The 26,995-nt window shown below is 44.2% G+C and overlaps 1 protein-coding gene across 28 annotated transcripts in view; it reads left to right on the top strand.

Moving 5' to 3' along the window:
• Positions 1-26,995, top strand: part of rbfox3a (RNA binding fox-1 homolog 3a) — a 1,730,437-nt gene that overhangs the window by 1,687,990 nt on the left and 15,452 nt on the right. For all 28 annotated transcript variants that reach the window (XR_005457923.1, XR_005457925.1, XR_005457924.1 and 25 more), the window contains 2 exons: positions 7,066-7,105; positions 15,012-15,076. Coding sequence is in view for 23 of the 28 variants with exons in the window: in XM_038776720.1 (XP_038632648.1) it covers positions 7,066-7,105; positions 15,012-15,076 (105 nt within the window). In the remaining 5 variants the exon portion in view is untranslated. The remainder of the gene's footprint in view (positions 1-7,065; positions 7,106-15,011; positions 15,077-26,995) is intronic.

The following is a 26,995-nucleotide window of genomic DNA, read 5'->3' as shown; positions in this document are numbered from 1 at the left end:
AGGCCACAGGGCCGGCCCAAGGCACCGGCAACTCGGGCAGTCGCCCGGGGCGCCATGTGCTAGGGGGCGCCAGAGACTCGGGTCCCGCGCATGCGCAGTTGGGCCGGTGCCAACCAGCGCATGCGCGGTGGCCGCCCTCCCCTAGAGCGGCCCCCTCCGCCCCCCCCCCCCCCCCGCCCCCCTCCGTCCTCCGCTCTCGGGCCCGCCCCCGCGCCTCGGGCCCGCCCCCCCCCCCGCCTCCGCCTCGGGCTCGCCCCCCCCCGCCTCCGCCTCGGCCCGGCCCCGCCCCCCCCCCGAAGGGCGCCGAAGTTCAGCTTGCCAGGGGCGCCAGCAACCCTAGGGCCGGCGCTGCAAGGCCAGAACATCCTTTCTTAGATACAGGGTCCAAAACTTCAGCCTCAGAAGTACATCCCTACTCTTGTATTCTAGCCCTCTCGATGTGAATGCTAACATTGCATTTGCCTTCCTAACTGCTGACTGAACCTGCACATTAAACTTAAGAAAATCTTGAACTAGGGCTTCTAAGTCTCTTTGTACTTCTGATTTCCTCAGGCTTTTCCCATTTCGAAAATAGTCTGTGCCTCCATTCTTCCCAGCAAAGTGCATAATCTCACACTTTGGGGCTTTTCACAGTAACGTCATTGAAGCAGCAGGGTAGCATGGTGGTTAGCATAAATGCTTCACAGCTCCAGGGTCCCAGGTTCGATTCCCGGCTGGGTCACTGTCTGTGTGGAGTCTGCACGTCCTCCCCCTGTGTGCGTGGGTTTCCTCCGGGTGCTCCGGTTTCCTCCCACAGTCCAAAGATGTGCGGGTTAGGTGGATTGGCCATGCTAAATTGCCCGTAGTGTCCTAATAAAAAGTAAGTTAAGGGGGGGGGGGTTGTTGTGTTACGGGTATAGGGTGGATACGTGGGTTTGAGTAGGGTGATCATGGCTCGGCACAACATTGAGGGCCGAAGGGCCTGTTCTGTGCTGTACTGTTCTATGAAGCCTACTTGTGACAATAAGCGATTATTATTATTATTACTTTTTCACATTGTGTTCCATCTGGCCCTTCTTTGCCCACTCTCCTAACCTGCCCAAGTCCTTCTGCAGCCTCCCTGCTTCCTCAATACTACCTGTCACTCTGCATAACTTTGTATCATTTACAAACTTGGCAACAGTGCTTTCAGTTCCTTCTTCCAAATCATTAATGTATATTGTGAAAAGTTGTGGTCCCAACACCGACACCTGAGTCACACCACTAGTCACTGGCTGCCATCCTGAAAAATATCCCTTTATTCCCACTCTCAGCCTTCTGCAAGTCAGCCAATCCTCTATCCATGCCAGTATCTTACCCATAACACCATGGGCTCTCAATTTATTTAACAGCCTCCTATACGGCACCTTGTTAAAAGCCTTCTGGAAATCTAAATAGATCACGTCCACTGGCTCTCCTTTGCCTTACTTCCTTGTCACATCCTCAAGGAATTCTAACAAATTTGTCAGACATGACCTCCCCTTGAGGAAATCATGCTGATTGAGTCCTATTTTATCATGCACTTTCAAGTACTCCGCAATCTCATCTTCAATAATGGACTCTAAAATCCTACCAATGACCGAAGTCAGGCTAACCGGCCTATCATTTCCTGACTTCTGCCTCCCTCCCTTCTTAAACAGTGGTGTTACATTAGCCACTTTCCAGTCCTCTGGGACCATCCCTGCCTCCAGTGATTCCTGAAAATCGTCACCAATACCTCCACAATCTCTTCAACTATCTCCTTAAGAACCCCGGGGTGTAGTACATCCGGTCCAGGTCATTTATCCACCTTCAGACCTTTCAGTTTCCCAAGAGCTTTCTCCTTAGGGATGGCCATTACACTCACCTCTGCCCCCGATTCTCCTGAAGTTCTGATGTCCCACTGGTGTCTTCCACTGTGAAGACTGTTGTAAAGTAACTATTTAGTTATTCTGTCATTCCGTTGTTACCTATTACTACTTCTCCAGCAATTTTCCAGGGGTCCAAGGTCTATTTTTGCCTCTCTCTTACCTTTTATGTATTGAAAAAATGGGCAGGGCTCCGATTCCACATTTGAAATTCCTGCTATGGTGTTGAAAAAAGACCCCCAAACGCCCACCAATTTGGGGCAGGACCACAACATGTGCACGTGGTTCGCAGGTCCTTTTGAGCACCGCTAGCACCTATCCTCAACCCCTTAAAAAAAAAACACTCATCCTAGCCTTGGTGAGGTGTGCCTTGCACACCGCCTTGAGTTGTATCAAATTTAGCCTTGCGCAGGTTGACGTAGCGTTCACTCTGCGGAGAGACTCACTCCACACCTCCTCCTCCAAAATGCCACCCAGCTCCTCCACCCACCTAGCCTTCACCTCCTCCACTGAGACCTCCTGCTACCCCATTGGTCTACTATACAACCCAGATGTACTGCCCTCCTCTGACCTTGCACAGGAGAGAATCCTTTCCAGCAAGGTGGATGGCGGCACCCCCGAGAACATTGGACCCAGACCCAGTAACGCACTCAAAAGTGCCTAAATATATTCACCCCACCAAGGCCTTCAGCTCCTCCCATGTCAGCAAACCGAGCCTCCAAAGATAGGTCCTTTACCCTCTCCAGCCCCTTACCTTTCTACCCGCTGAAAGTGGCATCAAGTTTCCCCAGTTTGAACAAATGATTCCTGCAGATGGGGGACCACCATGACACCCCCTCCAGCTTGAAACTCTGGCAGAGCTGCCACCATATCTTTAATGTGGAGATAACCGGATTCGACAAATACTTCCCCAGAGCGAATAGCAGAGAGCCCGTTGCCTCCAGATACGGCCCCTTACATGATCTCGACTCTATCCATAACCAGGTCCCCGATCCAACTTAATGCCTCATCTGCATTGGCAAGCCAATGGCAAATCCACAGGTTCGGCCATGCCAACTCCCCCGCCCCCCCACCCACCTGCCTTTCCCTCTGTAAGACCCCTCCCCTTCGAATCTGGGGAGTTCAGCCGCCCATATAAACCCTTTTATAAGCTGCTCCACCCCTGGAAAAAAACACTTCAGGCACGAAAACCGGCAGGCACTGAAACAAAAACATTAGATAGCTGGCTGCCTGATTGCAATACCTCAAAATTCTCTTTATAACTGAGTCAGTGGATGATTTAATTATAATCAATGAAATATTTATTCTAGTTGATTTAGATAGGACTTTGTTGCAAGCTGCAAATTAAGCTACGTCTAGCTATTCCCACCAGCTCACCTCCCTGTGTTTGTAATCAGCAAACCGGTAATCCACTAGTCTGGATCCTATGGCTGAAACAGCAGCTCTGTCCTCCGAGAGCTGGAAATTTGGTTTCACTCTGAGGACGAGTTGTTGTTACACGTACTGAGGAATTTGACAGATTTGACAGGATAAACAGAAAAAGCTTTACAATACAAGGTGAAGTGGAAATTCAGCAGACTTGGCGAGCTATTAAAAGCAACAAAGGGATACAAAGAAAGCAATAAAGCTGTAAAAAAAAGGAATATGAAGAACTTCCAAGGGATGTCAAAGCTAACAGCGAAAATGTGTTATAAATCTTCAAGAAATGGAAATTGACAAAGACAGGAGCAGGTGAGAATATAATGGGTAAAATTATATTTTCTAGTGAGAGGAAAGCACGTCATAACACGGTGGCACAATGGTTAGCGTTGCTGCCTCACTGCGCCAGGGACCCGGATACAATTCCGGACTCGGGTGACTGTCTGTGTGGAGTTTGCACATTCTCCCCATGACTGCCTGGGTTTCCTCCGGGTGCTCCGGTTTCCTCCCACAGTCCAGAGATGTGCAGGTTCGGTGGATTGGCCATGATCAATTGCCCCTTAAGTGTCCAATGGTGTGCAGGTTAGGTGGGGTTATGGGAATAAGGCGGGGGAGTGAGCCTCAGCAGGGTGCTCTTTCAGAGGGTCGGGACAGATTCAATGGCCTGAATGCCTTCCTTCTGCTCTGTAGGATAGCATTAGTACAGTGGAATTTCAAAATATCAATGGAAGGGAACATTATTTAACACAAGTAAATAATACTTGTAATAAGATAGGCAAATTTTCAACAGCTGTTAATTTCCACCCAGGTGGAGATATATAGGTGCTGATATTAGTCACAATTTGCCAAAGCCGTCCCCATTCCAAAACTGCACCATTCAGTTGACAAATTGTTCATACGGCTCCATATTTAAGAAGGAGGGAGCAACCAGGTAGCTACAAACGTGTTGGCTTTGCATCAATGAAGGGAAAGTTACTGGTGTCTATCGATGGGGAACAGAATTGACAAATTGGATAAGATTATGCCTAGATTTGTGAAAGTAAAATCACCATAGTCCCAGATGGCCACAGGCTGCTTTCTCCTTTGAGTGGGAGAGCTGACTGGTGGTGATTTAACCTGAGGATCACCACACCTCAGGAGAGAGGCAAGGTTGAGAAGGTGAATAATCTCAGCTGGGATGTGAATTGAACCTCCACTGCTGGTCTTGCTCTGCATCACAAACCAGCTGTCTAGCCCACTGAGCTAAACCGGACCCCGACCCCCTGTGCAGGGTAAATTGTGTCTGATTGATCGAGTTGAATATTTTATGGTAGATAGGAGAGTGTTCCCGGTTGCTGACTATTTGGACTTACGTAAGCATAAGATAATTAGCAAAGCTGAAACCTCACGGATTGAAGGTAACCTTATGGCATGGTTTAGTGATTGGTTGGGAGGTAGAGAGTAGGGATAAAGGAGACATTTGCTGATTGGCAGGATGGGAAAAATGGTGTTTCCCAGGGATCTTTCCTGCAGCCTGACAAATTAATCGGATCACAGAAGCTAGGAGCAGGAATAGGCCATTCTGCGGCTAAAGCTTCCCCCTCCATTCATTTTGATCAAGGGTGATCCATATCCTAACTCGATCTACCTGCCTTGGTTTTATAAGCATTAATACCTAATAAGCTCAATCAATCTCAGTTTTGACATTACTTCAACAGCTTCTTAGGGAAGACAGATCCTGATTTCCACTACCCTTTGTGAGAAGAATGACTTCCTGATCCCTGAACAACATAATATTTTGAAGGTTATGCCCTATTGCTTTGGACTCTATCACCGGAGGAAATAGTTTCTTTCTATTGACCCATCCATCAACTGATGTTCCCTCTACACTGAGCAGATAGTCCAGAACTTAACACACGGGAACAAACAAGAAGTGGACCCTTTGAGACCTCCATATGTGAAAGATGCCCAGCAATCGTAAAGGAGCTATGCAGTGCATCAAAGTGAAATTAGAGGGAATGTTCCTGACTCATTAACCATCTTAAACACACCTCCGTTAGATCACCCTTCATCTTCTATACTTAATGACTTGGATGAAGGAATAGAGAGTCGCTTATCCAAGTTTGAAGATGGCATTTAGTTTGGTGGCCTTTCATGTGGTAGGATGTTCAGTTCTGGATGCCGCCCCACTGGAATGCTAGATCGATCTTGGATGTGATGACCCACAGAATCACTGAAGTGAAATTCTTTCAAAGTGTTGAATTATGTGGACAGATGGTATATAGTTCATTTGTATTCCCTTGTGTTTAGGGGTGTTGTATTTCAGGTTTATAAAATGATTAACGGATTTGGTCAGATAACGATACAGAGGAACTACTTTCTTTGGTGGAATCCAGAAAAGGGGGTATTATCTTAAAATTAAAGCTCAGCGGGTTAGGAGTGAAACCAAGAAATGCTTTGTGTAAAATGATGCTCATGGAAATCTGGAGTAAAAGTAAGTAAATAAAGTTGAAGTACACAACAGCCACGTTCTGATTGAATGTGGAAAGGCTGGCGGGGCTGAATGACATACTCCTATGTTCCACTAGCATTTTGTGTAAAAGTTCACAGCATTTTGTGTAAAAGTTCACATCTCAAGTGGCACTTTAGATTCCACTGATCGAGTCATTAGTTGGTTCTTGTAATTAAACTACTTTTGAAGCCGAGCATTATCATTTGAGATGACTTTCTTTTTTTTTTGTTTCCTGAGGAATTAGGTTATCCAATTCTCTAAATCCACGTATCGGAAAATTCTCATTAGGTTTGCGAATCTCACCCACTTCTGAAATGAAAACCAGACTAAAGTTTTTTAGAAAAAGTCATCAGAGGATAAAAAGAACTGCAAATGAACATCAGCTCCATCAAGCTTCTTAAGATCATCTGATATTTATTATTGATGCTTCATATATAATCTAAACTGTAAGAACATCTGTGAAGAAAATCATTAGTAGCTGAGCTTTCCAAATAATATATTCCTAGCACGATGTCCGAGCAGTTCAGCTTTCAGTCAACAACTTGTTGTTGTTGGTAAATGAGTGTTTTGTATATAATTCCTGTCGTACACAGTGAGCTATATTTTGGCCTTGTTCTTGGCATGCATCTCCTCTCCTCTACATTAGTCTGAAGCATCAAGGAAGCCCTCAGTTTATAGAAGTACGTATTTACCAGCAGGGATCCTCATCCAGCCAGAAAGCCAGGGCAATTTGAATGCCATCAATCCTACAATTCAAAGTTGGGGAATGCTTTATATTTCTCTCCAACCAGCGAGGCATCATGCTACTGCAAATTTCTCAATTAAGCCTCATCGCTGTGGGTTAATGAACCCTGCTCTAGATTTAAAGGGGTTTTTGGGGGAGGAAAATCCATGATTAGTAAGTACCTTCAGGCGCTCAGGATTTAAGCTGTGGCTTGTATGAAGGCCTCAAATCTTCCCCATTGTGCACTGTATCCATAGAGCACAAGCTCCTACACAGCCTGGAGAATGCCAATTGCTAGTCAAGAACTGCCAAAACCAGACCTTTGTGTTTTTGCTTATCGTGTCCACAACGGGTTGAAAGCCAAATATACAAATCTCAGTTGCTTGATCATTTCAAACTCTCCATGCCTTCTGGGGAGACTTGGTGTGAGTGTGGCCTGGACGTTGCAGTTGAAGGGTTTGCTCATTAGTGGAGTACTGTCCTCTGATCACACCCAGGTTTGATGGGAGATGTTTTATAATCAAGCATGCAAAATATAATTCATGACGCTTCCTATTTCTTTGCAGAGTTGTGTACCAGGATGGCTTTTATGGGGCGGAAATTTACGTGAGTATTGATTCTAAAATCAAACCAATTTCAACTGATGACAGAAAGCACACACACACCTGACTTTTATCTGCATGTGGGTGTGTACAATTAAGACTGCAACAAGGTCTAGTCTTCCAACTGAAATTGATTGCACTTATTGAAATTCCTTTAGATATGTACATTGCTGTTAAACCATTCAGACATTTAGGCATCAATAAGTCTAAAGGAAATAGTCAATACCCCCTTGAAGAGGTAGCTCTTTGATCAGTATCAGAGCAGAACAGTGATTCTTCATTAGAGAGCGGTTTACTAGATCTGAAGATAGAAATGATACAATTGCTCTTGTGTCGAATTAGTTTGGCAGGGACCTAATTAGATTCGAGTATTCATAATCCAGCAGTAACAAACATAAACACCCAGTGATATCTAAGTTAACAAACCATTCTGGACAAATTTAGCTTATTAAATTGTTCTGAGAACATTTGCTGCTTGTGGAAATTAAAATTAAGCTACATAAGTCCTCGGAGGTTAATAAAAAGAACATTTAAAGCATGTCACAATTTGGAGCTTGAGTCAGCACAGTTTCTTTTTGTTACGAGATAAAGATTGCTGCCTTCTTTTCCAATTTACTAATAAAAGTATTTCAGCAAAGCCATTTCTTCATAATAGCCAGTTCCAAGAGTAGTCAGCCAAAGAAGCAGCAATGAAAGATTCTCCAAAATGGCAAATTTATCTCTGCATATAAATAACCTTACCTAGCAGGTTAGTAGTACGTTGAATAATAGAGCACGATAAATTACTACCGACCTGTCCAAAATAGAGCAGATAATCCACAACTTCTCTCTCTCTCGAGGCTGACATTTAATAGTTTAAGATTCTCAGGTATGAGATTACCATTGGTGGCATAAAAGGTTTACTCAACCATTAAGTTGAGTATAACTCCTTACCTCTGGAATACCTCGACTCAGTCCTGTAATACAGAGATACCGATCTGATCCAACTGCCATGCTAACACTGTGGACAGTGAAAAAGCTGATGGTCAATAAAAGTTCATGCTGCATGCACAATCAGACATTAGATAGACCCCAGTATGTGGATGTCAGATGTTATGACTGTCATCGCTCTGATGTTTGTATTGTCTTGAAGTCACTGATAATTTTGACAAATTTAATCGCCAAGACACATGGCCCTCTTTACTCCCACCGTAAAGGGTATTAGTTCTGATGCTACTTTTGAATAATGTTTTGCACTGGCTTTACACTAAACTATATTTTTCTCAAGATTTAAAACAAGGATTCTCAAACTGTGGGTCGCGACCATGGGAACAGTTGGGGTCGTGAGCTCTCGTTCCTATGTGGCGGAAATGGCAACTATGGAGCAGAGACTCCGATGGGACAGGGCCTGGGTTTGGCTTCAAGGCCTTTGACATATGCATGCCCTCGATTTTTGTTTTCTCTTGCTTTGGTCTGATGGGCGGAGCCAAATGAATACTCCTCCAAGGCCCAACATCTGCCTCCAACCGAGCCTGAGAAAGAGTAGTTTAAAAAAAAAGTTACCTTCTCTCCAGCCCCCCACCTATATCACCCCATTCTCACAACCCTTAATCACCCTCCTCACAGTTCTGGGTTTTGCATTTAGACAATGGCTTTGTTTGTTGAATTAGTAGATGAATTCCATGAAAACATTGATCTGTGATAGAATCTGGAATGATGCTGGTGAATTAGTCCATTTTATTCAGCAAAATCGTATGTTATTGTGGTGTTCATTTTTCTGTTTTTGTACCTATTCTTGGGCTTGCTGGATAATGTGGGTATGGCGAATGAAGGAAAACATCTTGCCAGATAGCCCTGTCCGTCAATCTAGAAGGATGAAAAATCCAGGGAGGCCTCTCTGTTGGAAATATGATCCTGCCCATTTGGCTTTCCTCCATTCACTGTGCCTGGGCAATCCACATTGCCCAGGTGCAGGATCAGTCGCCCACGATGTTCTTTTGAGTGCAGTAGTCATGATTAAAATAAGGTTGATCGCTGCAGCCCTCTGTGCCTCTTTATGCCCTCCCTCCCAGATTTCCAGGAACCTTCACCGTCTTATTTGACCGGGGAAGACTTTGAAAATATCTGCCAGAAATTGATGATCCATCTTTATAGCAGAATTGCAATTATTTTTCGCAAAGCTTTTAATGAACTGGTTATTAAATCATTTTACCCTCATTCTTCATGGTTTGTTTGATTGCCTCATTGTTATTCATTAGCCATGACCAGAGCACCAAACTACATGAGCAAAACTGACTTATTGGGCGAGAAAGGTAAAGGATAGCGTTCAGGCTCCAGCTACAACGATTGTAGCTGCTGGTGACTGAGGCATTGATTTCCAAAACACCTGCAGTTTTCTATTCACTTGCATTTTCCTGTCACAGGCAGCCTTAGTCTACACATTTTCTTGGAGTAATTCATTCTGGGGCATTGAGAGGGAGTTGTGACATCAAATATATATAATGAAGATACTATTACCATGGGCTAGAGAAAACAAATGTTATTAGCGAAAGAACCATCTTCTGTAAGCAGGTAGTGTTGAAGTTGCTTACTAATTAAACATGGAAGTGACTGGGCAACAGACCTTTGCAAGTGATGCCAGTGAACAAGAGGACGAGGATTACTGGCTGATGCTGCCATACAGCCGGTTTGTAACCTGCACAACATGGAGTTAAAAATGCAGTTTTAAATAAATATTGTGTGGGGATAGAATGAAAAACACTTTTATTTGAAGTTTCTGGTACATTAAATAAACTACTGCCTTCCATTGCAGCCGATATTTGTACTGTAATGGTTTTCATGGAAACAAGTAGCCTCGGGCTGCATAATATCCCAAAGGAATCCCATTCACATAAGAGGCTGCCCCTTGGAAGCTCATGCAGCAAGTTGAGCTCCGTCGCTACCGTCAGCATTAAAGAGATTCTCACATTCCCATGTTGTTAAAACCATCAAATTAGTAGTTGTAAACAAATTAATTAAACAAGAACGGAAGCGTGTGGTTTAAACAGAATACATAATGAAAAGAGTTTAGGAACAAATGGGTGGACCTCACTGTGTATTGCCCCCAGTGGCACATGTAACCACGGCATAAAGTTGATATCCGATGGAAATTGGGGAAATGTGGGTGCTTGTGGTAGTCGCCACTGATGTATTATACTATATATATGGGTTTTACGGTAAGGCCCCTGTACTACAGGTACGGGGGTAGATCCCTGCCTGCTGGCTCCGCCCAGTCGGCGAAGTATAAATATGTGTGCTCTCCGTACAGCAGCCATTTCGTCAGCTGCTGTAGGAGGCCACACATCTCTGTGTAATAAAGCCTTGATTACATTCTACTCTCGTCTCGTCGTAATTGATAGTGCATCAATGCTTAATGACCATGCTTCCCAAATTTACTCAGAAACATTCACCGTCTTATTTGACTGGGGAAGAGTTTGAAAATGTCTGCTGGGTATTTGCTTTCTGCCCTGATTACATGTGTCTCTGGGTGAAAGTATCTTGGCTCATAATAATGGCTGGGTTCTTTGCCTAATTTCCTGCAATTATACTGGTTCAGAAGGAGTTCAAAATTATTCCGAGAATTTTAGACTTATAGTCTTATTTCTCATAATTTCTTATTAATGTATCCTTACTGAGACCTGTCCTGTATTTTGTTTTTTTTAATGCATTTTTATGGCATCAGTATGTGTGAAATTAAAAATTGGAAAGCTTACCTGATTGCAAGTTCTTAAACAAGCTGTGCCTAATGTCTGTGACTAATGATTAGATGGCTTCAAACTTGAATTTTCATTCCTAAAGAAATATGGCCTGAGTTCTGTGCTTCCCTCGGGCCCCAATTATTTACACTGATTTAAGCCCACTTTTATGATCCAGTATACTCTAATAGGATTGGCAGGAAACATACACAGAGGCACGGTGGGCCACCAAGTGGCCTCTTCCTTTGCTGTATTTCACTGATTCTATGAAATTGACATCAGCAAAATGGGTGCACAAATGGCCATAATTTTCTCTATAATTTCCCCTTTACACCCCAATGGGAATTCCACCCCCCTCCGCTGCCCCACCAAGATTCCCAACATTCTTAAGCATGGCTTGCTTCGCAGAATCATCGGCATAGAGTTTGACAGCACGAAGAGAGGCTCTTCAGCCCCTCGCTTCTGCACTGGCCATCTTTAGACTTTTTGCAGGCATCTGAGCTGAATATCCCATACTTGCTTTATGTTATTTTTTTTATTTATTCAAAATCCCATTTTCCAGCCCAATTACATGTATGTAGCAATGATTGAATCAAATGGAATTTGTGTGGCTTTCTTCACTGATCTTTAGCCAAACCCTATCTGAACAACAGGATGTTACTGTTTGCAAGCATTCTCGGGTTTCTAATATACAGTTGTGTTGAGGTGGATCAGGGGTGGCACGGTGGCGCAGTGGTTAGCACTGCTGCCTCGCAGCGCTGAGATCCCGGGTTCGGGTCACTGTTTGTGTGGAGTTTGCACATTCTCCCTGTATCTGCACGGGTCTCATTCCCACAACCCAAAAGATGTGCAGGGTAGGTGGATTGGCCACTCTAAATTATCCCTTAATTAGGAAGAAAACATTTATTTATTTTTTTAAAAGAAGTAGATCTGGAATTTACTCTGTGTACAACCTAGAGATTGGATCTGAAAATACTTCCATTTTGCCAGTGTCAAAATTATTAGAATATGTCCGAATGTAAAATGGGTGTAAATCAGTATAAACAATTGGGGCCCGAAGGAAAATATTGAACCTATACTATGAAAATTATAGTTTCAACTTATTCAGCCATCATTCATGCACAGTATGCACATGTTTAATTGCCTGATATCGAAGCAGCAATTAGATTTGTCACTTATATTTATGCTGTAAAATGTATTCTGAAAATAAATTAAGACCAGGTCTCCGAGGAAAAATTGCAACAGGCATTTAAAAAGTTGCCTCGTTTCCTGCTACGCCTGAAAATCTGCTCATAATTTGAAGGGAGTACTTGAGAAAAATGCAGCTGCAAGAAATTTGTGCAGTGGGCTCTGTAATTTGGAGGCACGACCAGCTTTCTCTGCAGGAATGCATTCGAGTGGAGGGATCGAACGATGGCCATAAAAGTTCGAGGAAATCTGGGTGCATTGGAGTTGAGCGCATAATTTACTTATGCCCAAAATTCTGCCATGTTTTCAGCCACCTAACTGATTTGCCCTGCAAATACAGGGGGAAGTTCAAGGTTTATTTTGTATTTTATCTTGCGAGTTACTTATTTGCCCTGAATTGTCCCTACTCCCATCTTTAATGAAACTCTGGTAGGTATTTTGACCATTTACTCAAAGACCTTGCAAACCATTGCATTGCTCTCAAACTGAGAGCGCACCAGATTTTATTTTTTGGAGACAAATAGCAGAAATGGCACAGCAAACCCAAAATACTAAATGGTCTATTCCACTTCCCTAAGTTCCTAGGGTATAGAAACCACCTGTGAATATGTCAGAACACATCATTATGAATGGGATTTAAAGCAAAAAATTATTAAAATATCAACGTTGCTTAAATCAGAATGATTATTTTAAAATATTAACATTTATGGGGAACCATATGACATACCACTGTTAAATGGATTAGTACTTCCAAAGGTCTCTTCTCATTGTATAAGGGTACAGAGTGAATTAAGTTTTGATGCATTCCATCCAATCCCTATATAAAGGTGTCCACAGCAATATATTGCCTACAGACGAGACATTAATTGGCATTGTAGCAAATTAAAAGCTCAACTTTTTTTTGGATAAGTTGTAATTAAAACAGCAAAGAGCGTGGGAGAGAGGGCAGCAGCAATGTGTGTTTTGTACCAGGGTCCAGACCCAAATTATCAGTGTACAAAATGAAAATTGTCACAGATTTATTGGCTGCAGTAGATTGTGAAGAAACAACCATTAACCTTCAGGAGGAGGGCCGCTGTTTAGGAATCGTTTAAGATCCTTGTGAAAGGTTTATGAGAGATTTATTTGAAGAGCTGTATAATTGAAACTATCTGCAGGATGATTTCTCTTACCTTTTAATTTAATTTCTAGGTTAATATTTAAAAAAAAATCCCATCTGAATGTTAATGAGCCTAAAACTCCCATAAGGGGGAGGGAGGGGATGACTTTATTAGATAGGCAGCCCTCAGTGGACCCTACAATACCCAGTTCCATTCATCCAATTGCTGTTTAAAAAGTGAATGAGATGGCATAATGCCAGGGGCCCAGGCTGCAGTCCCTGTGTTTTAATTAACATTGCGCTTTGCACAGTATCTGAGGGGTTTAACAGTATTGAGGTTTCAGATCGATCTGTCATTGCCATGCTCGCTGCATCCTCTATATCGAAATCTCTGCAATGCCTGATTCCCATTCTGAACACACCACTGAGACAATGAACACTTCCAACCCACCTGTTTATCCAAAGCTTCGGCAATGCAGTCTGTGCAGCACCAATGCCTCCAGTTGTGGTGGCTCTCGGCCTTTGGGAGTATGGGCGTGTAACGTTAGTGTTCCCTTAATTCAAAATAGTGAGATCAAGTCACTGCTTTTTAGGGTCAACTTCTCGGGCACCAATCAATTCCCAAAGTATTCAAATTTCAGGAGCACACTGATAAACTGGAAGATTCATTCCACAAGAATTCCAATCAACAGCTTTGAACAGTTCCTGCAAACCCAAATAACAAAATGAAATGAGAAGAAGTTGAGGCGAGGCAACTTTTCCAACCCTGCAGTTGACAATGAGCAGGGTATTTTCACTGTTGTTGCTTAGACTGGGTGATTTATTTTTGATGTGATATTCTGCTGGGCTCTGACCAGAATTGGGAGGCCAGATGCCGCGGCATTGCTACTATTTTCAACGCTGACAGCAGCAGGATTTGTAACACTGCCACAAAACATTTAAATTGTTTTCTTTCGACTGGTGTTAGCAATTAGTGTATTGGAGAGGCCAAGATGGGTAGTTCCAGAACATCTCAATACTCCAGTGTGGCACTTACGGAAACATCATAAGTTACTTAACTGCAGCTTAGATTGAGCAACGTAACTAAATCCACAGCCTCTTTTTTTCAAATGAAAAACAGATAAGCATTTGAAAATTTGACTTCCACTAAAACACCTTTTGAAACGTTTCAAAAAGTAGATAGAGCATCACTGGTGTAATCCTATCTGAAAGGAATCAAAGAGCTAAGATTTGTTTCAACAAAGCCAAAGTCTCCCCAGAAACAGTGTAATAATTATAAAAGCCTCATATAATTGACATAGGAAGACATCCTTTGACAGTGTTTACACAGGTTTCTAATTTTCAAGAGCCTATGTAATTCACTAAGGGAAGCGAGTGGGTTTAACATGCCACAGACGAGGATTAACTTTGTTTGCTTTCTTTCGTGTCTGCTTGTTTTCGCGGATATTCTGTCACCTGAGAAAGGAGATGGACAATTATCGACAGCAGTGGGAGACCACCGTACAAGTTTCTTTACAGCCAGAAAGTGCTGAAGTTTGCACATCAGTTTTGTATTTCACACCAACTTAAAAAAGGGAATATTCTTTCCATGAGGAATTTGTTCCATGGCTAAAGGTAACAGCAATAATGGCCCAACGACCTAATGTTTACAAAGTGCAGTTAGTATCATCTAAACACGACATTAGTGCTTGATGTTCACTTCCAACTGTGCCGAGAGTCCAGATGGCAGCAATCGGCAATGATCGCCAGTCCACTGCTCATTGTTTGACTGCCTCCCATTTCTTACCATTTGCAGTGCCTCTACTTCTCTCTGCCCATTTCACTGCCTCTGACTTACAGACGAAACGCCATTTACCACAGTATTAATCTATTATACACAGAATATAATGAAACTCTTCTTTCTATTACAGGGAGGCTATGCAGCATACCGATATGCCCAGCCTGCTGCAGCTGCTGCCGCAGCATACAGTGACAGGTATGACCATCCAGTAAACACCGCTTTATTTATGGTCTCATTGCTTCCTGTTGTGGAATTTATCTCTTCGCTTCCCTTTTTATCTCAAAGTCTGGAGAGAACAGTGAGCTCCATCTGCTGTGAATTGTTTAAAACATTGGGCGCGATTTAACGAAAAAGAAAATAGAGCCCGTTCTGTGCGGGAATCGAGTGGTCGTAATGACCCCGCTATTGAACAGCATTCTTTTATTTCCAGCCCCCGAGGGGGAATACCCCGCCGAGGTCGGGCTTATGAAATGAAAATTGCTTATTGTCACAAGTAGGCTTCAAATGAAGTTACTGTGAAAAGCCCCTAGATGCCACATTCCAGCACCTGTTCGGGGGAGGAGCCCCCAATGAACGGAGTTCCTCAGGAAGAGTTTGAGGCGGCTTTTTCAAATGGCTTCCTGATCTCTGGACTCCCCCGATGCGACCCCCCACTCCTCCCCTCCCCCCCCCCCCCCCCCCCCCCCCCCCCCCCCGCAACACACCAACTCACTCACCTGTTGGTCCTCAAACCCCCACTCCCACCACATCCCACCCCGGGCCCAATTCCTGGCATTGGCAAAATACCAGCCTGGCACCCTGGCAGTGCCAAGGTGCCCGGGTGGCGCCAGCAGTCCCAAAGTGCCATCCTGGCAAGAGGCCGACCACCCGGGGTCCTCCGATTACCTGGGTCCCCGTTTGTGGGGCCCAGTACTAATCAATGCTCAGCTGGGGTCTCCTCGGCAAGGCCGATAGATGACGGGTGGCCATTTGATCTAAGTGGGCAGGATCGAAATCGTGATCTCTCCCGGGATCTAGTTAGATCTCGCGAGGCGTGACGACCGTCGGGAATCCCGGGTAAGGCCTCTCTTGGGATCTACCGGCCGCATCCCGTCCCAATTCTAGCGGGAGGCGGCCAGTAAATTGTATCCATTGTTTTTATTGCTGGGCAAAATTACCTTTTGCCAAATACTGTTTGTGAGAAATGTCACCATTTCCCAGCTTACACTCGCTGTCAGCGAAGCTCCACGATCACAGTGGCGTCTCGCAAACTCGGGCAACAAATGTTGGCAAGACGTAACATCAGGGAGTTAATGAAAAGTCTAGTGGCAAGGTAATAATCATTAAGTAGCACATGGAAATATATTAGTAAATAATTTGAGGCTTGTTGAAGCTGCGTAAAGGAAGCAAATTGACTCGTTTAAATTGAGAATGACTGTCATTCAGACCTCAGCACAAATTTGGGCATGAATTTAAATTCAGATTAGTTATGTGAAGAGCAATTTAAATAAATAAGAAAATAAATTACGTTAATTCAATTCCTATATGCCCTTATAATTTGGATCAATTATGTAGAAATAGCCAAGAGTTTGCTGTTTTGAAACTCTGATTAAAGGATATGGTGTTGCAATAATAGAAATCATCCTGAAGGGATTATGATCTATTTATAATGAAGTGTCAAGCAGATTAAAGCACACAAACTGGAGTAGATTGAAAAATGAAGCCAGATTTTATGAATGAGAACAATTGCAAGCACAGCCTGGGCCACTGGCAGTCCACATCACAGGTCACATTGTCTGCAATTTTTCAACCATGAATTTTAATAGATTACAAATTGTGGGCAGTGTGCCCGGTATATCCAGTCTGGCCAGAGGTCAAGGCTTCCCACCAATAGCCTGCATTTGTCGTCAACCACTAGACCAGAACTCGAGCCCTTTATCATTGTCACTCGACCCCTGAGGTGCGGTACATGTTTCTTGGAGATACATTCCAGAGTGCGATATTCTAAAACCCTGGCCTTGATGTTGCTCGTGGCCGCCGCAGCAAAAAAAGAATCTTCTTTTAAGCGAATTACTGGGTCTGAAGATGTGTGTGAGCTGCACTGTAACATGCGCATTACACAATAAACATGTTGCCACAGATGCAGTGAGTGTGCATCCAGAAGAAAAGACGAACAAGGGAAGAAAGAATACTGGTCTTGTATACTTTAAAATGGAACACCAGCAAAACGGGGAACTAAGAGAACTGGTCCGAGCTCTTTGTTCCTTCACAACCAATTTTAAGCAGGTAAAGAAGCAAACGTCATTTAATCTGAATCATCTTTAGGTTCTGCAGTGAGGACACTATTCCTCACATCACAGCAAAAGTCATTTTGAATGTTATGAAGCAGAGGTACACTGGCAGTTACCACACAAGAGAATCCCCTGAGATCTGAGACCATCAATCGAAGGTTGGCTCACTTCACATACCAAAGCATTGGACAAAGAGCAAGATCTTTCCTGTGCATAACCTCCAACAATTTTTATTATCGGACGTCCACAACAGAGTGTAAGTGCCTGGCACCAGGGCAATAAAGATGGGTTATTCACTTTCCATTTCATGCGAAAGGGACTGAATAATGGACAATAGCATGGTGCCACACATTTACCACGACCACCCAAGATTCATCTCTACCCCACCATCTTAAAGTTTAACGCCAACTGCCCAGTTTCCCTTTAGTTTAACCCCAACAATTTAAGGTTAAGTTGAAAACCAACTGTTCATTTTGCTTTTAGTGTAATGACAGAGGGCAGGATTTAACTAAATGGGAACAAAGTCCCATAGCGAGTGCCTTACCAATTTTTAAAGATGCACCATAGAAAGAATCCTATTTAGCTGCAACACAGCTTGGTGTGGCAACTGCTCGGCCCAAGACCGTAAGAAATTACAGAGAGTCGTGAACACAGCCCAGTCCATCATGCGAACCCGCCTCCCATCCATTGACTTTGTCGACACCTCCCGCTGCTTTGGAAAAGCGGACAGCATAATCAAAGACTTCTCCCACCCAGGCTATTCTCTCTTCCAACCTCTTCCATCAGGCAGAAGATACAATAGTCCAACTGATTCAAAAATGGCTTCTTCTCTCCTATCCCCAGTCTTCTGAATGGTCCTCTTATAGACTGAACTGATCCCTCTACACATCTTCTCTACTGTTGTAGCATTATATTCCGTATGCTTCACCCAATGTCTATGTATTTACATTGTGTATTTATGGTATGTCCTATGTTTTTCATGTATGGAACGATCAACCTGGACTGTACGCAGAACAATACTTTTCACTGTACCTCGGTACACATGACAATAAATCTAAATCTAATCTTCAGCTGCATGTTTCCCAGCTTCGCAGTGCTGAGAAACACGCTATAAATTGGCACCCGGGTTAGGAACGGAGCCTCAGCGGGGAAGGTGCGGCCGAGGCCACACATCGCCCCTTTGTGCACTGAGGAGCTCTGCACGCCGGAACTCCTCACTCAGTGTTGTGAGAGATCGGGACTCCATTTTTAAACGACGAGCCAAGCTCTGGAGCCCCCAAAGTGACCTGCGACCCCCTCGAAATCCCAAAACACTATGGAAGGGTCCCCGAGGTCCCCAACACCCGCACAGGGCACCCCTGCCCCAACCCCCACCCCACAAAAATGCCAGCTTTGCACCTTGGCAGTGCCAGAGGTCCACCCTGCCCAAAGGGCATGCACATGGGGGACTCCATTCCCTTGGGAGATCCCCACGAGGGCCCTTCCATCTGGTTCCCATTTGTAGAGACCAGTACTGAACGACGTACGCCTGAGATCTCAGCGGTGAAAAGGATAGATGCTAAAGCCTCTGGTATCTCGGGAATCTGCACATTAAAATTAGACTTCCTGGCTCGCTCGAATATGCAGATTTGCCTAAAAGTGGTCCCGCCCACAATGGGCGGGATTTACATCACAACGTCTCACGAGATCACATTAGATCTCGGGAGGCGTTGCAAGCCAGGCAGATCTCGGGAGTGGGTTGTCTGGCTTCTTTCGGCCGCACTGCACCGTAGCGAGTTGCTTTTCAGGCGCAGTGTGACCATTCGATCGCGTCCAGACTATTCCTGTCTCTTGCATGTTCTCATGAATTTTATCAACATTCAAATGCTGTTTCTTCTTTAAACTGATTTTGTCCCTGGTGTTTGGAAGCCCAATCCCCCCCCCCCCCCCCCCCCCATTATTCCCCCCCCCCCCCCATTATTCCAATTTTTTAGGCTGAAAATTAAACCTGAAAAACAGGTAGATCAACAAGTGGTTAAAAACTTGCATTAAAGCTCCTGGTAAATAAAGATCCTCCAACCGCATTGGTAATAAAACTGAAATAAAGCAGAAGATCCTTTTTTTAGTTCTGAGGTGACACACTGCTTCGTAGGAGCAAACTAAAAATGGTACCAGCATAGAATTATGTAACCAGGAGCGTATTAAAAGATAATAAGAAATATTGGTCAGTCGGCTGTTGAGCGATTTATTGGAGATAGTGCCGAAGCACAAGTTGACCATCTTCTTCCCCCTCCACAACAGGGCTGTCAAGTGTGAGTATTTGAATTGCAAGTCAGCGAAACACTTTTTCAAGGCGCTAACTTGTATGCATCACCTGTGATGACACGAGGGACAGTCTGTCCTTTGGTTTAATCCAAAGTCCAGACTCAAAAGTTAACTGCACTGCAACGCTGCACACAGTCAGTCATCAGTTTTGAATGAAATGCCTGAAACCAGCTGGTGACAGTAATGGGTGCTGTGGAATCCTCCGTTAGATGGATCAGATTCGATCCAAAAAAACTCGTCATGGGTCATGGGTGAGTTTAGGTTCTGGCATCAGACTGCTTCAATCAATTCTTATTCTGGTTTCTACATGAAGCACGACTTGGTAACAAAGCTTTAACTGGGGGAGCACTGTGAGTGACTTTTGGCTTTTGTTGAAATGATGGTGGAAAGGCGATTGTTTTTGCCCCAACCTCGCTCACTAGACACATGAATAATTGGGTCTCTGTTATCATCGGGAGCATAACGGTCAAGGCAATTTTATCAGATACTAGCAATTGCGGAGAGCATGTATCAGATACTGTCAATTGTGGTGAGCACAGAACATTTGTTTGAGACTCTATAGTGCTTTAACTGAGAAAGTCCACAAAAATGGCATAAACCTTTTTTTGTCTTGTTATCTATGTATCTTTTTGTGTAAGTAACCGAACATCATATCCATGTGGAATTACATGAGTTTAAAAAGTCTGTAATAAGCATATCTTTAACACATCAAGCAATAAAGGGGCACATTTCAAGTGGAACTTCATCAGAGCTTAGTGCTGCACCGAAAGCTATTCCTCAAATACTCCAGCTCCCCAGGGAAATATCGAATCCTCCAGGATTGTCGAAAATATTCAACTCATTTGCATGGAAAATAACGTGTTAGCAGGAGATGTGGGTGGAGTGGGTGAGTTAAAGGAGATTTTTTTCAAACCTAATTCTTCAACTCAATTTGTGAGACTATTGTCATTCACAGCTAGAAGCACCAACCTGAATTCCAATACATCCTCATAATGCAGAAATCCTGGTTAATGCAATTCCTGGCAGTGTGAAGATTGCAATAGATTTCTGATCATTTAGATATTTGTGACAATGTAAATATTGCATTAGCAATCTAGGATTAGGTATCTAGATTACAATGGAAGTGGCAATCTAAAGACTAGGACAGATTACGGACGATGTAATTTTTATTACAGGTTCTTGATAATAAAAAAGGCATGATCAGACTGGACCAAGTTGATCTCCCAGTATTCATGACATTTTAAGGATTGTGGAGGGTTCCTGATGAAATGAGAGTTCATTGGATTTCTGGCAATCTCCTCAAAATCTAGGTCAATGCCAAATATAAATACAAGTGTTCACAATGTATCAAAATAAATTGATAAACATCAATTTTGTGCTTGCATTCCCTGTGAGCTCTTCATTGTGTGAGGACTCCCCCATAAGGATGCATTAAAACTATGCAGAATTGGCCACAGGTTAGAATTAACTTGTCTGTCTAAATTGAGAGAGTAGTCTTTTGAAGGAAAACATATAGACCGTCCTTCATTTTGTGATCTACATCATGCACCATAAGTGAGTTTACGGTATGATGCTTGTGTCTGCAGACATACAATTTTTCAATCTATTACAGTCCTTCAAAGCTGTAACATTTGGCAGCCAATTCTCTTCAATAGAGTTTGGAGAGAAACCAAAACATTCTTATGTAATTTTATTGGCAGTCAGTGACTTGGGGCAAAAGCAATTGCAAGGAGATTGTCTCTGGAGTGATTTCAGTGTCACTGTTTGAAGACATGAAACTTTTTCACAAATCTGGGCCTTGGAATGGTCTGTGTTGTGAAAAGCTTTGGCAACTGGACAAAAAGTCGCACTTCCATTTCCAGAGCCGCTATTCTTCCGATTATCAGGACTTCTCATTGTTTTGGAAAGTAGGAATGTGAAAAGTTGGACATGGGTTCCGAAGAAGGGTTCACACCTTCATTTTCAGAGATTTTTCAGTGATAAATCCAGATTTTGCAAGGCTGCTCACACAGGAAAGGGAACATAGAAACAGAAACATACTAAGGAAGATGTGACTAAGTCACGGCTGGAGATACATGTTCAAACGGAAGCCTTATTAAAATAAGTTAATGGAGCCCAAAGTAAATGCCACCATCCCAAGATGGTGAGCCTCCGAACAAAGTGAAGGAAGGGGTGGAGACAGTAATTATAATTTGCGCCAAAGAGCAGGTGCTGAGCAAAAGAGGGAAAAATATAAGCCAGGAAATTAGAAGCCCGTTAGTTTTACCTCAATTCTGGCTTGTTAAATACTGCAATTGGTCCACAATCAGAATCACTACATGGCTTTCTGGCCAAGCTCACACTGTGCATAAAACAGAATGTGGATATGTTTACTGTATCTAATATTTTATGTAGCATGTTTCGGTTATTCATTTTAAGACAAAACCATGTCTTCAGAGAACCTGATCACTTATCTGTACTACACCAAACTAATTGCCAATTTGGAGCACGCATTGTTTCAAAGGATTCTCCCAGATTTAAAAAATATGTACAATTATTCAAATACAGGTGCTTTCCTGCCTTTAAACTATCCCAGTCATTCACCTTTTCACACAAGCTCCTCTAAGTGGAGAAATGATTGAATTAAATGTGTGTAACATTCAAAGCATTACATCACTGACAGCTCGATTGACTTGATTCCCTCCGAATACCCTATTCCTGGGATCTGGCTGCTTTGTCATTTGCTGCAAACTTGTTATCTGCAGCACACAGACCTCATTTGCAGTCTGTCACTTTAAAGAAGTATCCAAGATGTTGGCTTGTTTGCTGGCAATCACGCGGATCAATATGTTTGCAGTTTTTAAGAAAGTTTTGTCTTGAAGAAAAAGGGATGAAACTGCGGGATCCTGCTGTAACTGATGGCCCAAGCCCTTCCAGACACATTTTCATTTTATTAATGCATGTCAATGGACTCTGTCAAAAGAGACGGATCGCTGGACAGCCTAGCTTAAGGCAAGACTGCGATTTTTAACAGGTTGGAAGCAAACGTGCGATTAAAAAATATTTTTGGCTTATAACAAGAACATAATGGAAACATAAATTTTCATGGATTCTTTCAAACGACAACTATACTCAAAGACTTGGGTGATCCCGCCAGCTGGAAAACGGGAGTGATTCCGGGTGGTGCAAGGCGCAACGTTGACGTACCGTTCCATGGCACTTAGAAATTTTGATTTACCAGGATCATAGAAGTATAGAAAATAAGAGCAGGAGGAGGCCACTCCGCCCTTCGAGCCTGCTCTGCCATTGATTAAGATTGTGGCTGATCATCCAACTCAATAGCCTTTTCCTGCCACTTCCCGCCTCCCCCTGCATACCCTTAGGTCCCCTCCATCCCAAGTGCCATATCAAACTGCTTCTTGAAAACATACAATGTTTTGGCCTCAATGGCTTTCTGTGGTTCGAAAAAGTAGGATACGATTCAACGGAAAAGTTTCTAAGGGTGCAATCAATTGGCCACGCTGCACCAGATAAGCAGCTCGCTGCAACACAGCATGATTGATGAAAGCCAGGAGACCCCACTCTCAGGATCTACCCATCTTGCAACCCCCCCGCAAGATCCAGTGAAACCTGGTGAGAAATTGTGATGTGAATCCCGCCCACAATAAGCAAAGAGCCTCACTCTAATATGCAGATTCATGAGGTACCTAAGACTTTGGGATTCAAGTCCTCGGGCAAGCGCAATTCAGCACTGATCCCCAAAAATGAGGACCAGACGGAACAGCACTCGTGAGGGTCCCCCAGGGGATTGGAGGCCACAAACTGCATGGCCTTTGGGGAGGGAGGTGCCCTGGCACAGATGGTGCCACCTTGATACCCCAGCAATATCAGCCTGGCATTTTTAGTAGGCACGCGATCAGGCCCTGGTTGCCAGTCGTGGGTGTTGGGGGAGTCTAGGGTGGGGAGCTGGGGACCCTGCCATAGTGCATTCGGTCTGAGGGGTTTGCTCGGGGATTGTTTCAGGGGTCTAGGCGATCTGGACGCTATTTAAAAATATTGTCCACTCTCTCGCTACATAACCATGCGCAACAAGCGAACTCGTACCCTTAACATGGAGGGGGTCGAACTCCAAGCCCAGGTGGGGAGTACAAAATGGGGCTATGTGCGACCTCAGCTGTGCGTTTCCCTTATTAACGCAATTCACGTTGATTAGCCATGTGTTTCTCAGCATTGCGAGCACAGGGAATCATGCACTATACGCACTCGCTGGGGACTTTGTTCCCTTTTGAGAAACTTTTGCCTAAAGTGTCATTTTTGGCGCGTGTTTCCTGCTGGCTTTGCCGGCAAGTTCCCCATTGTTATCTAATGACACCTAAGGCGAGATTTTCCCACCAACCCACCATGTGTTTTTTAGCGGCACAGACGGTCCACCAGCGGGATCTACCGGTCCTGCCATTGTTAACAGGATTTCCCTTTAACTGAACCCCTCATCACTGGGTAAGCCATGTGCCGGTGTGGGACTGGAACACCCCGGTGGCATGAACAGCCGGTAAATCCCGCCCTTAGTCACTTTTTTGGACGCTGGCGCGTTTTTCACCAGTTTAGCAGTATAGTTTTCACAGAGGGCTAGATCTGCCCACCAACCTAACCTGTGTTTCTCGACAGTGGAGGCAGCCCACCAGTAGGATGATCTGGTCCCGCCACTGTCACCCGTCCCCAAGTGAGGACAACCCACTATGGGGGCCCTGAGGCCCCCTTCTTCAAGGCCCCACCTTCCAGGACCCCACCTGTCATCCTGCACCAATATCCCAGAGGCCCCTACTTACATGCCATGCATCCCACCCGCCCTTCACACCCCCTCCGCCCTACCTCCATGGGCATGGCCCCCGCTTGGGTTCTGACCCTTGGCGTCCTTACAATAGCACCCTGGCAGTGCTCCTTGGCAATGCCCAGGTGCCAGACAGGTAGTGCCAAGGTGCCCGTGTTCAAGAAGGAGGGCCAGGGGGCCACCCAGCACTACCTCTGGCAACCCAGAGACATCCAATGGTCTGGAAGACTCCCCGGGTGTCATTCTGCCTGGTCCATGTTTGTGTGGGTGGACCTGGACTGAACGGTGTCTGGCTGCTGCCTCCCTGGGGAAGCCAGTAGATCCCGGGAGACTGGTAGATACCGGGTAAGCTCGCCCTAAGTAGATTTTAAACCTACTTAGACGTGTGCCGTTTGGCAATGCCCATTTTGTGGTGGGTAGATCTCGTGAGGCATAAAGGTTGCCGGGAGGCCTCTCCGGTATCTACTAGCATGCAGCGATCTCGCTCGAGCGCAACGCGGCCGGTACATCATGCTCATTGTTCTTTTTCATCATACCCTTGAAATGAATCATTTCACAAACATCCCCACACAATGAATTTTATCCAGATATAAAATCCAGGAACTAGAGCTGCAAAAAACCTTTGGACTTTCCATGCCATTCCATGGCTCATGGTAAATGTTTTAAAGGGGATCGGGCTTTTTGCTGGACCTGAGAGGGGCAGGTCCTGCTCCTCAAGATTGGAAGGCGCCCCTATCTCATGATATTGTTGTTCCCCCCCCTCCCTCCCCTGGCACCCTGGAGGCAAGTGTAGGGAAGGCACTCAGCCCCTTGTCACCCCATCGGAATGCAAGGCACCAGGTCCCCCGCTTTGCAGGACTTGCACCAATTCACATCCGCGGGACTCGCAGGTAGGGAGGGGGGTGCTGGAGAATCCCAGGAGGCAGGTGAATCGGGCAACCTGCCCGATAATTACATTCAAATTGTGTATAATGATCTATTTGTATTTTACAACCGGATCTGGGCGGCAAGTAGAACCAGAAAGGAGCATGTCAATCCATCAGGGTGAATAACACTCAGTCATACATGAGTAGACATATGATGGGTACATACTGTTGATGGAAATATGTTGCTGATATAATTATACACATAGCCAGATCCCGTTTTGCACTATTTGCAGCACTATTTGCAGCACTATTTGCAGCACTATTTGCAGTATTGAAGGGGTGGGACACAAGAAGTAAACTGTTAGGCCCAGGCCCAAAGTGCAGTGCATCGAGAACAGTGGAAGGACAGGGCAGAAACTGAAGAGAGGCCAATGCAGGTGATTTCAGATCATTTGACGGACACTATTTAAATGAACATTTCCTTATCTTGATTAGAGTTTGGGCTGGTTACCAGCTCCTATATCATCATATATGCCAAATCAGCATTTTCTCAAGCTTTCATTCCAGCTCCCCTCTTGTAGTCCAAACATAACAAACAAGTTTAAATAGTTTCAATGATCTCCTTGTCGCATCATTGTATTGTCCATTCTATCATCTGGTCTATTTTTCATTGACTTCATGCACAGAGTTTCTTTCTATCAGACTACCCGTTTGCTCCATGTGAAATGCACCTTAAATTACTCCTCCCAAGGTTCGGCATTTGACCCTACCAGATCATACGGGAAAGAATGATGCACAATTAGTGTCCATAGGATTAATATTACTTACTGTTTCCAACTACATGGGTGAGATTTTAACTCACTCAAAATCCATCCACTTGGAGGGAGTTAAAATCGGTCCTGTCAAGTGAGTTGCCTTGTTAATCAATTTTGTCTCGGGCGGCACGGTGGCGCAGTGGTTAGCATTGCTGCCTCGTCGCGCCAAGGACCCGGGTTCGATCTCGGCCTGGGTCACTGTCCATATGCAGTTTGCACAATTCTCCCCGTGTCTATGTGGGTCTCACCACCACAACCCAAAAGACGTAGAGGGTAGGTGGATTGGTCACGCCAAATTGAACCTTAATTGGAAAAATTTAAAAAGGTAAATCAATTTTGTCGGTTTCCTCTCTCTTTGTAGTTTCTTCCTTTTCCACAGCCTCACTTTATACTTGCACCCTCTAAATAGAGCTCTAGTTCTTTATTTGTTTAGTACAAATTACAATTATGCACATGTCATGTCTGTCTTAGACATGGATGGATTAGAAACTGTAACAGAGCAAACATCCCTTAAGATGGAAGTAGGGTGGAGTTTGCACATTCTCCCCGTGTTTGCATGGGTTTCGTCCCCACAATCCAAAGATGCGCTGGGTAGATGGATTGGCCACGCTAAATTGCCCCTTAATTGGAAAACATTAATCGGGTACTCTAAATCTATGTTTAAAAAAAAGATGGAAGTAGGGGGGAGATCTGGTCGGGAGACATTACCCAAGATAGTTGGTTGATATGGTGTAAAGGAAATGCAAGTCGTATTGAAATCCACTACCATTAAGACTGTCTTGCTCATGAGGAGAATATGAAGTTAGTAAAACAAAACCGAGTTAAAATTGTTAATATTTTTCAGTTGCACTTGTTTTTCAATTCCATTCAAATAGGAAGTTTGCTGATTGCTAAAAAAACAAAAACCATGGTCTGACGAAGTTTAAATTTAGAAAATATTGGTCTGGTCATGTTTGGGGTGGCACAGTGGTTTAGCACTGCTGCCTCAAAATGCCAGGGACCCGGGTTCGATTCTGACCCTGGATGACTGTCAGTGTGGAGTTTGCACTTCC

This window comes from Scyliorhinus canicula, chromosome 18 (assembly GCF_902713615.1).
Source record: "Scyliorhinus canicula chromosome 18, sScyCan1.1, whole genome shotgun sequence".
Taxonomy (NCBI): Eukaryota; Metazoa; Chordata; class Chondrichthyes; order Carcharhiniformes; family Scyliorhinidae; genus Scyliorhinus; species Scyliorhinus canicula.
Note: the sequence above shows the minus strand (reverse complement) of the source record. Positions and strands in the feature narration are given on the sequence as shown.